Here is a 12,695-nt window from a genome sequence, read left to right as displayed (position 1 = left end):
TTCTATTCAGACATTTTAAGGTCAAGCTATTGACTGCACATTCATACATTCGTGTAATTCATTATTTACAAGAATAGAGTATTTCTTACTTCCTCCCCTTCTCTCTCAATAATTTATATCCTCAACATTTTAAAAAATTTTTCTTAAACAGGCGTGACCTCTAAGAGTGTGTCCATGCAGTATCTGTGTAGCATGTACTTAGTTTATACAAATGAAAACCAGAATGTGCTTATGATACCCAGAAAATAATTGTTTCATGATGTTTCTTGCTACCTCTGCAAGTGGAAAGCACTAAAGTAAGAGGGAAAGCTCTTTTCCATAACCCTGCTTTTGTGCCTTAGACCCATGCTGAGCAGAGGTAAGTGGAGGTGAGGGATGTTCACAGTGTCAGCCACTTCCACCTTCCCTGGTAAATCTCTCCCATGTCCTCCAAAGGAGGGTTAAAAGCCATGGGTGGCATCAGTTAGTTACTCTATGCAGGACCCCATCTTGTGCTCTAGCTCTGCCATGCTGTGCCATATGCCTTGGTACTTATTATCTTCTGGCACTTTTCATGACTGGGTTCTTTGAGACCGTTTAGCAGTAGTGGTGCTATTTCCCACTTCAACTGCTTTTTCTCTTCATTTATTTATACTTGGGATTGGCATCAGATACAGCCAGATGGAGAGTTGGCTCTCTGGTAGAAAGTTCAATTTTCCGTTTCCTCAGACTATGTTTAGTTGTCTGTTCAGCCATGTAACTGAGCATCTAAGTTTAGCTGTTAGATTTAATGTGTGTAATCCACTCTGATTAAAAAAAAAAAAAGAAAGAAAAATGTGCCTTTAGCAGTACCTTCTGTCAGCCTCCTTACTAGGTGTAGATGTCTTCTGGTCTGTTATCAATGCTGAAAGCAAATAGGAGCCTTGTTGTGAATTTACTCCACATAAAAACTCATGAACAAGGCCTGTATATAGCTTTTGTGCAGTTTAAAAGCAGGCTTAGGGAAAGCAAAGGGATTATTGATCAGGTGCTTCTTCTTTAATTTTCTCTGAAGGCCTTTGCCTGAAACTCTGTATTGGATTGTCCTGTTTGAAAGGAACAGGGTTGCCTATAGATATATACTTTTTGAGCTTTCACAACAATACAGGTGGGTTATATGGGTTCACATGTCCTTGAAAAAACATGTATTTTTCCAACTGCAGTTAGCCCCATTGTATGGATGGTCCAGAGGAATCTTCTCCCTGTAGCAAGCAGCATCTGCTTCCCCCCATTCCCCCATCTCTTCTCTACCCTTCCAGCTAGGTCCTGTCCTGACCAAATTACAGCCTGGCTAAGGGCACTGGAGAAGGAAGGGATGTGTATGTGTAGTTGTTCCCTGTAGTGCAGAAGTATGATACATGAAATTCAGAGGCCCCTCTGACACACATTCTTCATTCTCTATTCCAGACCTCTGGAACACACCCATTAATAAGTAGTATGAAATAGCAAGATGTTTTCTCTACAGAATTTATATTTCTGTAGAAATAGTAACGTCTAGTAATGGGGAAATAGAATTTCATTTTCCAGTTTATTAGCTCAAATCCCTCTGAGGCTTGTCATGAACTCTTCATGGCTTTGCAATGGCCAATGTGAAATTTGGCCAGGCCTACATTGCATAGTTTTGCAGTCATACCTGTATTGGACAGGGGCTGAAGAACTCTGACATCACATTGCTGGCAAAATCCCCGGTGTGGGCCTGATGTCCTGGCAACAGAGACCTGGTCTTAGTTCAAGTCATGTTATTTGTGGTCTTGCTGCTGTACTAGCAAAGAACTGCTCCTGAGGTGTACCTACCCCTAGGATTTGTGCATACATAGCTGTGATGGCAGGGGCTCTGCTGCACAAGCAAGGCTTGGAGGTGGTCTTGGCCAAGCTTTTAGGGACAGATGCTCTGTAAAGCAAATTAATACAAATCAGCCCAAACTTTACTACCAACAGTGTGTGGGAGTATCTGCCAGAGTTCCTACTGAATTATGCATTCCTCTTGAAAGGTTACAAACATTGTGTGCCTTCATCCAACAGACTGATTGATTTTAAAACTTAGATTTGCATGGGAACTTGGATTAAAAACACTGACATTTATTTTACAATAAGCACATAGCTTGTTAACAGTCTGATTCAGTGCAGTTTTACTACAAAGCCTTTTGTGTTTCAGCTGTATCTGTTATGAGAGAGGGTATCACATCCTCATAACGTGTAAGATTTGACTAAGTATCTTTTGGCGCTCTGAGGAATAAAGAAATGAAGCTAGAGAACAAGAAAACAACTCCTTGATACCTGTCTATGTAGACCTTTCCATGCTGTTTAGGTTTATCCTTTTTTTCAGTACCACATAGAGAACAATCCAAGAAGAAGTATTTGAAGTGCTGTAGGCAGGAACTAAATGGTACTTACAGAACAGGTAATGGCTACTTGCAACCTCTAAAGTCTCCCCATTAATCTGTAATCTTTCTGCGGGTTTTTGTCTCTCTCAATCCATTCCCTTCCTGCTGAGGGCAGTGACATGTTTTTTCTTCATGTTTTAGGAAGCTGATAAATCTAGGTTAGCAAGCAGGGAGGTTATTATTCATATTAGTAAAACTTAGAAAGCAAAAACCGCTCCTTCTATTGCTATGAGCATCAAAAAAGTACATTGTACAACAGGTTTGTCCAGATGCCCAGCACTTACACAACAGATTCTTATTGCAGTTACATGATGTAATTTTTAACATCTCCTGTGATGTTTAGATATTTTTTTTCCTTCTTTTTGGTGAGATTCAATCTGACCTCTATTGTGCAAGAATAAAAGATTGAAATTATGAAGCATTTTATGTGTGCTAGATTGTCTTGAGCTGAAAACGGATACTGTTTTGATGAAAGCATATCTTCAAAGCTAAATTAATTGGTTTGTGCAGGCTATGCTCCAAATACCAGAAGGAATTAGATGGGGCTAAGGCAAATCTGATTGTTTATTATCTGTATACAAAGATGGTATAAAAGGAGCTATTCCACAGGCCACAGATCTGCTTCCTAATAACTCAGTTCAGCCTTCCCCTTTTGAAACCTCTGCTGTCCTCTCCCAATCCTCAGCAGCTTGCCACAGAAGTTGCAGTAAAATGTCTGTCTTTCCCTCCTCTGTGCCCCACAGTAGCTCAGAACAGGAGGGAGGTAAGGCTGGGTAGACAGGCACGAAAGATGCTGGCTTTCATCTCTAAACCAGGCTGCTTGGGAAACACTGGAATGAGAATCCCACAACCATCCTCTGGTTCCATCCCTGTGCATTTGAAATGTTGGTGCCTCCCTAGGCAAAGGAGTGATGGGTGATTGCCTGTGACTGAGAGAAGAGAAGGCAAAGCATGGGGTGCCTTGATACAGAGGGGTGGTCTCTTGCAGTAAAGGATTTGCTGAAAACTCTCTCTAGGCAGGTATGTTTATAAGGCAGGAACCTCTACTTGGAGGAGGGAGCTATCATCCTTTGGTATTACAGAGCCAGCTGCAGGAGCCTACTTTTCCAGAGGCTGACATGCTTTACCACAAGCCTTCCTCTCATTGAACTGCTGCCACTGCCAATGCTTGGATTCAGGTCTTTGCTGGCCTACTGAATTATTCAAATCAGAAAGTTCAGAGTTACCTGTTTTCCTCTTGAACATAAGTTAGGAAATAAGCTGTGTTTCACTAACCTCAGCTTGCTTCTTCAGAAGAATTTGTGCCGCTGCAGAGGGGACTGTGTGCAAATTAGGACCTATGTGATGGGTTTAACAGCCGCAAAGCTATATACAAGGACGTTGCATAGACCTGAATTTCATCTGCATGTTGTGCTAATGAATTACTATTTCTTAAACTTACTGTGAAATATGACTATGGCATTCCTGGGTAATTTCTTCTATTTTTCCTTTGATGTATGCTTACAAGGTTCCCACTGAAGAACACTCTGAGTAACTCTTTATATAGGGCTCTCCTATCTTTAAAAATTAAATTCCTTGACTTTCAAGAACATTTTTTCTAAGGATAAAGAGCATACATTCCATAAAGTTTGTGCTAGTTGGTTCCAGATGCTCTAGCTTATGCCGCCTCTTTTCTAACAAATGTTTTCCCTTTACTCTCAGTAGTAAAAGGAATGTTTCTCCCTTTTCATCCATTCTCTTTGGCTAAAAGGCAAAAAGGAAACTTATCATTAGCATATGGTGGAAAAAAATTACTGCATGCATCCCTCAGGCACTGCTCATTAAAAGAACACACAGAAATGACTCAAGTGTGGGTAATGTAATTGGTGTGTAACTCACTATTCCCTGAATACGTACTTTCCCCTTGCAGCACAGAAGTTGAGAAGTTTTTGCCTTGTTTAGAGGATGGAGCATATGGAGTTCAAGAAAACAAGCCTTGAAACAAAGAGACATCCTCGCAGCACCAAGTGCAGAGGAATTAAATGTTACTTGTTAGCCAGTGACAGGAAATATGCATCCCACAGCCATCACCACAGCAGAAAGAAGGGTTGTTAAGAGCATACACATCCCTAATGAAAGCTAGATACAAATTAGAGCTAATATGTATGTCTTCTCTTGGGCATCACAGTCAGAACAGTTTTAATCACTGAGCTCCAGGATATTTTGGACTGACTAAAACAAAATGCAAGTTTTTCAGTTAAAACCATATATTGAAACCAATTAATGTCTGATACGCAGCCAGTGAATGCTTGTAAAAATACTTCACCAGGAAAAATAGCACTGCATCCAAGTCTTGGAAGGAACAGCTTATAAAGTCTTTTTGTTTCAAAATTCATTCATTCATTATGAATAACCTTGGGGTCCAAGATCATAACTGCAGTCTTGTCTAAAGACCCCTGAGCTTCCTTTACAAAGCAGGAATTTGGATACTGTTCCTGTGCTCCAGATGTAATTTGGACCAGCCACTTTAGGGCTGACCTTTTAAAGACATCAGTTGGCTGTGTGACTTGCCTTGGAATATCTCAGAACAAACATCTAAACAATGAGGCACCTAAACATAATGAAATTCTGTGAAAATTTGACATTTTACAGCTCCTTATCCCCTTAAGCCACTGGGGAAAAGACTTACAGTTCTATATAAATCTCTACTGCATTTGTCCTGGGTAAAAATGGCATCTCTGTGTGTGTACACTGTTTTATTAGAACAATCTAAGGTCTTTGCAGAACCATTCAGTCTCCAGGTGTTGGTCTTCATTGGTCCACATGTCCCAGTCATTCAAAACCAGTTCTTCATCTGAGTTTCCTTTCTAAGGTAGTTTTTAAAGCCTATGACTGAAAACTGTGTATGAGTAAATAGGAAACTTCCCTGTCTTGAAATGGCCCCATCCAAAGTGATCGCTGATATGTTTTATCTCAACTTGTGACTTCACTGAGGAGAAATAGCTAATTGTCATCTGTTCAGGTTCTTATCTTAGCCTCTGTCTGTATGTTCCCACAGTACTACCCCTTTCATTGACTTCTCAGTTGAATAAAAATCCACAATTTAAAAAAAATTCCATCACTATGAGAAAACATTTTACTAGTTTGCTCATGCAAGAGGCAGACTGTGAACACTGATTTGTGAAGGCCAAAGAGGTAATTACATTGATGAGGACTTAGATGGCATATGTGTCAAAGAGTAAGAACAATCCCTTCTTGTACTTAGAATTGTGGATCTGATACTGAGGTTCGTAGCAGTGATAAGAACTCTTCAAATAGAAATCTATAGATCAAGGATGTAATGAATGCATGTGTTGGCATTCAGGTCCTAACTGATTAGTCCTGTCTAACCTGATTTCTTACATGCTCTGTTGTCAATTTTAGGCACCAAAGGAAGAAACAAAGGGGAATTTACAAATCTTCAAGGTGTAGCTGCATCAACAAATGGAAAAATATTAATAGCAGACAGTAACAACCAGTGTGTGCAGGTATGAGTATACCACTTCGAATATTTAGCTTTTTCTCCCCAGCCCACACCTTTGCCTTCTTTGTACTCCAGGAAAGACACATTTTGTACAATTCAAGCAGATATAGAAAATACAGAGGAAGCTCAACTTGTTTATCATCCATTATCATTCCATCTTCTTGACCTGCAGCTATCATTTTCAGATCTACACTCTATCTAGTATGTATATCAGAGTTTATTTCCCTTCCTTATGATGTTTGGCAATGAATGAAGAAAACAAGTGGTGCAATAATCTGGAAAAATGCCTTTTTGTAAATATCATTTTACATTGTAAATTTGTCATTCCATGTTTCCAAATACATATCTACGGCAAGGTGCCGCAAATATCATTTTTTAAGCAAATACAAAAATAAACATGTATATGTCATTTTCAAATGGCTTTTAGTCTACTTAATTGACTTTTCTGTCTGATATTACGATCAAATCTTTTCTGTGGTAGCACCCCTGACACCCATGACTTACTGGCTTCTGTAATCTGTGTGAAAATCAAGCTGTGTTTTTTCTTTTGCTTGCCATGTATCTTTTTTACCATTAACAATTTGTCATCAGTCTTCAGGCTGCCCATGTGGTAGCAATGAACAAGGCAGCAGTGTATGGCTTGTTCTTCAGTACGTCAGAACCAGCAAGCCATATGCAGTAAGAACTCGTTTCCAGGCCTTTTCAAAGAGACAGAATAAAATATTCATCAGCACCCTCACACTTTGTAATTTGCAGCCACTTCAGAGAAACTTCAATATCTAATTACCTGGCCTGGGGACACAACCAGTGGACTGAATTTTGTGTGGCTAAAGCATCTCTCAGGAAATGGCCTGGTACTTATCCCTAAGTCAAATAATTAAATTTTGAAATTCTCTTTTAGCTTCTATTCCTACCTTTTCTACAAACTTAGGGTTTGACTGTGGCTGAGTCACTCAGTGCCTCAGTTTGCTCATTTCTAATATGAGAATAATACCACTTCCTTCCAGCTGAGGGACATTGTGAAGCTTAATTCATTAATGTTTATAAAGTACTTTGAGATCACTGAAGAAACAGTGCAATGTACGTGCAGAGAACTTATTTATCTTGAAATTAGAGTCCAGGTAGAAGCCTCCCTTTAAATTAGGTTCAAATATGAACATGTAAAAGTGCTTCATGTTCCTAAGTCTCCTCCTGACTGTAGTGTTCATTAGTGACTTGCTAAAATATAAGCTCCAAGAAATAGATCATGTTATTGTGCAGACTTAATTTTAAAATGAATGTTTTCTGTTACAGATATTTTCCAACGATGGTCAGTTCAAAAGCCGTTTTGGCATACGAGGAAGGTCTCCTGGCCAGTTGCAGCGGCCAACAGGAGTGGCTGTGCATCCCTGCGGTGACATCATTATTGCAGATTATGATAACAAATGGGTTAGCATATTCTCATCAGATGGAAAATTTAAGGTACAAGTTACCATGTGAACTCTCCTGAGCTTTCTCCGTCTTTCAAAGGAATGCAAAGTAATGATTTTTTTTGTCAAGAAACTACATAGTTTGGTTGTAACTTAGTCCAAATTCCATTGTTGTGATGTGGAAACCCATGACACAGCCGTGTTGTATAATTAATAGGAAGAGGTCACAGCTGTGATGCTAATGTTATACCAAATAGAGACAATACTTTCTATTTTACAGTTCTATGTACTAGGTGCTTGGATGCCTTTCTGTAACTTATAGTCAAGGACAGCTAATGTAATCAAGTCTAGTTGGACTAGCTCAACAACCTTCCTATCATTAGTATTCTGATTATACAGGAAGGTATGTGCATATATGTATATACACAGGCAGACATAAAAACTTATGAGGAGGACATGAGGCTCTTCAGTGACATATGGAGGAGAAAAATAAGGTAGCAGACTGATGGTGACTTCCTCTATTTATTCCATATGTATCAGCAAATCAAGTGTATAATTCATGTGTGATCCTGTTGGCAATAAATGCAAGGAAGGGCAACCCAAGATGTTGTTCCAGTGCTACAGCATAGACAGGAGTGTTTTAGGTGGGGTGATGTGCACTGGGAAAACTGAAAGGCGGTAATAATGTCTTAGGTTTCAGAAATCAGGAGTTCTGAGAAAAGCACACCTCTCATTTTCATAGCAACTGTGATCCCTTTAATAGGAGTAAAATAAGAAGGCACCTACTACAGTACACTGATGCTTGCCAACCTGCAATATTTATTTTGCTTGGATTCAGGTGCAATTCCACAGAGAATTAAAGGTTGCCTCCATCTGGTGCTGTTCCCTAAATGCACGTTACTGAGTTTGGCAATTCAGGCTGGAAATAATCACCTGTAGCTGAAGTTAAGGAGTATGCACTGTTCAGTGAGATAAAGGACCTGCGGGGAAATTTCTACCATAGTTTCTTAGTTCTAGAGTCCTGCATTGCAGACAAATTGCCTGTTTGGCTAATTTTCTGGCAGTCTAATGACCAAAAATCTCAGGTTCTGAGCTGCTCTCGTGTGTAGCAAGAAATGGCCTTCCTTTGAGTAGTCTTTGCAAAGTGACAAATGCTACAGCAAACAGGCAACTGTGCTTGCATAGTCCTCAGTGACCTCCATCTGGGAAACAGACATGTATGCTTTTAAAAGTATCCAGATCCAGTGTAGATGTGAAACTAAAATAAAACAATACTGATATGCAATGCGAGTGTTAAAAAAATACAAATTACTTGCATTTGCAGAGAGTACGTGATTTTCCTTGTCAAGTAGTTTTGAAAATGTACAGCTACGCAGGAAAACCTTCGTTTTGGCTGAAGTCCTTGAATGAAATGAAGACACCAAATGAAGATATAATTTAGTTAAGCATCCAAATACTCTGAGTAACTTAAGTGTGTTTTAAATAATTATTAACATCTTTAATGTGAACTGGCTTGATCAGGATGCAGAGCATGGAGGGCTCATTTTCTTTCCTTCTGAAGACATGCTGTAAATCCAGCATTTCGGATGGTGCCAGCTCTGGAGCAAAAAGCCATGACTCTGGAGGAGCCAGGACCCTATGTGCTATAGACTACCAGCAGGGAGATGGGTATTGAAAAAAAATTAATTATTAAGGTAGTTCCTCTGATGTGGAGCCTAGCTTTGTTTTTAGTCAAAGTTTTTGTTGGCTTGCAAGAGCTATGTAAAGTTGGCAATGTTTGTGTGGTTAATACAGGTTAATCCATCGGACTTTATAGTTCTTGGGACTAGACTGATTAAATGAGAAAAAAACCATCAATGATATAAAATACTATTTTTAGATTGAATGCAACAGGCTATATTTATGAGAGAAAAATATACAAATGTTTGTAGAAGCATTTTCTATATGGAGGCAGGCATAATCGTATAGTTGAAGCACAGGACATGGATATAACAGGTCTAGCCTGTGGGAATCTGGGTAAAGCCTTGTAATTTATTGTGTGTTGGCAATGGTAATTCTTACAGGGGCTTTGTCAGATTGAATTGGGCAATGCTTGCTAAAATACACAGAGAGACAGTTAAAGGGATAATGGTGTTTCCCTTCAAAGGACTGTGCCTGCAAGTCATTGTATATGAGCTCTGATGCAGGTGGTCTGCTAGTTGTTAACTCAGCATTATCAGGGGGCTGTTTTGAACTTAATCTAACCATTTTTGTTGTTGTCCCCTTCTTCCTGTATTTACTTACACTTACTCTGCCTTAGCGGCATTTTAGTAGTCATGTGAGCCAGAAGGCAAATTTCCCCTGCAGCCAGGCCCAGGCATCTCCCTGATTACAGCACTGGGCTGACTCACCCCAGCAACCTCCACTGCCAGGCAGAAAAGCGTCACCTTCCTCCGTCACTGGTAGCAACACAGACAGAGCTCAGTTTTCTCAAAGCTGTAAAACTTGCATAATGCAGAGGTGGACAAACCCTAATCTAAGGTTACACCAAAACACGAGTCTCTTAAAATGAAAGGCTATATTATCCTGTGAATGATAAAGCCTCAGATAGGGTCTTAGGAACTGGGGCTTCCATTTCTGGCTGTGCCATGGGTCTCACAAGTGACTAGTGATCTTCCATTTCACTTCCCAGTGCTTTATTTTCCTCATCCATAAAAGGCTGATAACAGTGCTGGCTTCCTCTCTAAATTACTCTGAAATTGCTTAAGAAAACTGCTATAGAAGACACATTTCTAGGCTAAGGAGAGAACGCATGCTGAAGCAGCAGTATCAGCTTCTGCGCCAGTGGTGATGTTCAAACCTAGTGAAGGAACTGGAGAACAGGGCCAAGAGTCTTGGCCTCTTGGTCCTCTGAGGAGAGAATTACTTTCTTTCTAGTCTTGAAGGGTTGTATCTAAGATAGCTTGTTATCAGCCAAACAGGGCTGCAAGTCAAGATCAAGTTTAGATGAGTCAGAAAAGATGAAAGGAAACATTTTGTCTGTCAGACTTTTATTTTTTCTTGTCTCATTAGTAGAATTAAGGGATCTGCTTCAAGCTGGTTGAATGTTCAGATAGGAATAGTTCTGTGGAGTGTGGTTTAATGGTCACGCAGTCACATGAGTGATAAATCCTTTTATTGTGTGACGTTGCAATGTGTGACAAAGTTGTATTTCCGTATTAGGGAAGTTCTCAAACAGGAAAAGATGGTATGTTGAAAGTCTGTAAATTAATTCCTGACAATCGTGAACCTTTCAGGCAACACAAGATTGGTGGAGTTAAACTTAAAGCCCTAACACACTTCTACAGTGGAAAAGTCTTCATACATTTTTATATAGGCTAGCTGATTTTTTTACTTCTAGGAATATCCCACAGTAGAATATTTTCCACCCGGGTAGGGTGGCTTTATAAACACATATTTGAAAACCAGTCTAAATTCATAAGAGCCTATAAAATAAGGGACATAATGTCCTTGACTGAATTCAACTAAACACATTATTTGTATTAAGGGTTCAGATGATTCATTATACTTTATTCATTTCTAATGGCAGAAAAGTCTCAAAATACTTCCATTCATACACTTAACAGGAGTGACTGGGTTTCATAATGTTCTGTTCTAAATAATCAAACCTATAATTCTAAGAAACCTTCTGAAATAAAAATATACAAAGCATATGTTCAGCCAGACCCAGTAATGTGTCATCAGCATATTTTGATCTAAACTGAAAACAGAGATTTTTACTAAAAAGCACTGCAAACTCAAGCTGGGCATAATTTATTGCTGCCTGCAAATTATATTTTAAATCCTGGCTCAAGAATAGTGATTTTTATACTCTTCTCAGCACTGAGTGCCCATTAATGTAGTACGTGACTTATTAATTTTTTTCATATGTATTTATATGGACAGGAAGACACTGTACTCATGAGTCTGAGTCACTTTTCCATAGGAATCCTGGAAAGATGGTAAGGATGTGGTGCAGTGCACAAGCAGACAAACACACAGGCATCCCAGAGGAATGAAGGGAATATGACTTAATCACCCCAAAGGAAATAAATCTCCTGATTTGCATTTGGTTTATGTTTTTGCTGCTTTGTTGTTATGCAAACCTGAATACATTTTGTAGGTCTGCTCACATCTTTCCCCTGGTGAACACAAAGTCATTTTTAATAGTTTTCCCTGGGGATACTTTTGCATGATTTAATTAGGTGGTTTTTGCCTAAATATTTAGCAATTTATAACAGCATATGTACCTGAACATAAACCAGACACATGATCATTGCATGTTGGCTAAGCATAGTCTTGAAGCTACAAGACTTACTCCCTGGAGTTTTCTTTGAGACTGAAAGAGGTTGTGTAGTTGTGCTGGTGACTTTGTACCAGACAGCCTCAGGGAACCTAGATGCCTTTATTTTTGGATGGCTCCTATTTTTATCTGCAACCCCACCCATGAGAATGTACCATGGAATAGGAGCATTGGGCTTTCTAAGGGTAGTTGAGCTCCTTTAGATACTAACATGGTTGTTTGCTTTGAAAACATTAGGGAATCGAGAGAAATGAGTTAGGTAATGGATCTTCTCCATGCTCTGTAATCTGTCCCACTTTGATAGTCACAGACTAACAGAGCTTCAGCTACTCCTCACCACTTGCAGGAGGGAGGGGAGAGGGGCAGAGAAGTCAGAAGCATTGCTTGTTGTAGGTGGTGATCTGTCCCCCCCCCCCTGCAAAGGCAGTGAGGTGAAGAATTGTCTTATTTCATAAAGAAGACTAATATCTTGGTATCTATTTCATTTAAGTTTTGATGGAAACAGGAAATTAGGTTCTCCACCAAGGAGATGGACCTCAGTTTGTAGGATGTGTCTCACAAATTACTACAGGATCTGAAAGTTCAGGGATCCATAATTTCAAAACAGCCTGTTCGGTGGGTTGCTTGTCCAACACAGTAAAGAGACTGGCAGGAGACCAGACTTTTGGAACCATCCTGGATAACTGTCCATCATTTTAAAAAAAACACAACAAAAACCAGAAAACAAGTTGCTACATTCCAACAACAAACCTCTCAAACAATTAGGTGGTATTTTTATAATCTTTTTTTAACTGAAAGGTCAAAACTCAACTGATTTTATGTAGATTAAACCAGTTTCTAGAATCTCTGCCTGAAAACAGAGCAGAATGGTGAGAAATGTGAAATGGGTTGCAAGGTGATCCTAGAATCTTCTTGGGTATATGACCAGGTAACTCAGGTTCTTTGAAGGCTTTGCCTCAATTTCTGCTTGTTCTGGGCTGGATAGGATGCTGTTACATAGATCCCCTTCTTAAATCCCCTTCTTTTTGATCCTACTAAAGAATGCTTCCAGATTTTTCTGA

The 12,695-nt window shown here is 39.4% G+C and overlaps 1 protein-coding gene across 12 annotated transcripts in view; it reads left to right on the top strand.

Moving 5' to 3' along the window:
* TRIM2 (tripartite motif containing 2) overlaps positions 1-12,695 on the top strand; it is a 122,619-nt gene that overhangs the window by 98,647 nt on the left and 11,277 nt on the right. For all 12 annotated transcript variants that reach the window (XM_074823000.1, XM_074822999.1, XM_074822995.1 and 9 more), the window contains 2 exons: positions 5,805-5,908; positions 7,198-7,365. In XM_074823000.1, the coding sequence (XP_074679101.1) occupies positions 5,805-5,908; positions 7,198-7,365 (272 nt within the window). The remainder of the gene's footprint in view (positions 1-5,804; positions 5,909-7,197; positions 7,366-12,695) is intronic.

The sequence above is a fragment of the Strix aluco genome, chromosome 4, assembly GCF_031877795.1.
Source record: "Strix aluco isolate bStrAlu1 chromosome 4, bStrAlu1.hap1, whole genome shotgun sequence".
Classification (NCBI taxonomy): Eukaryota; Metazoa; Chordata; class Aves; order Strigiformes; family Strigidae; genus Strix; species Strix aluco.
The sequence above is the reverse complement of the archived record's forward strand: the minus strand, read 5'-3'. Positions and strand labels throughout refer to the sequence as shown.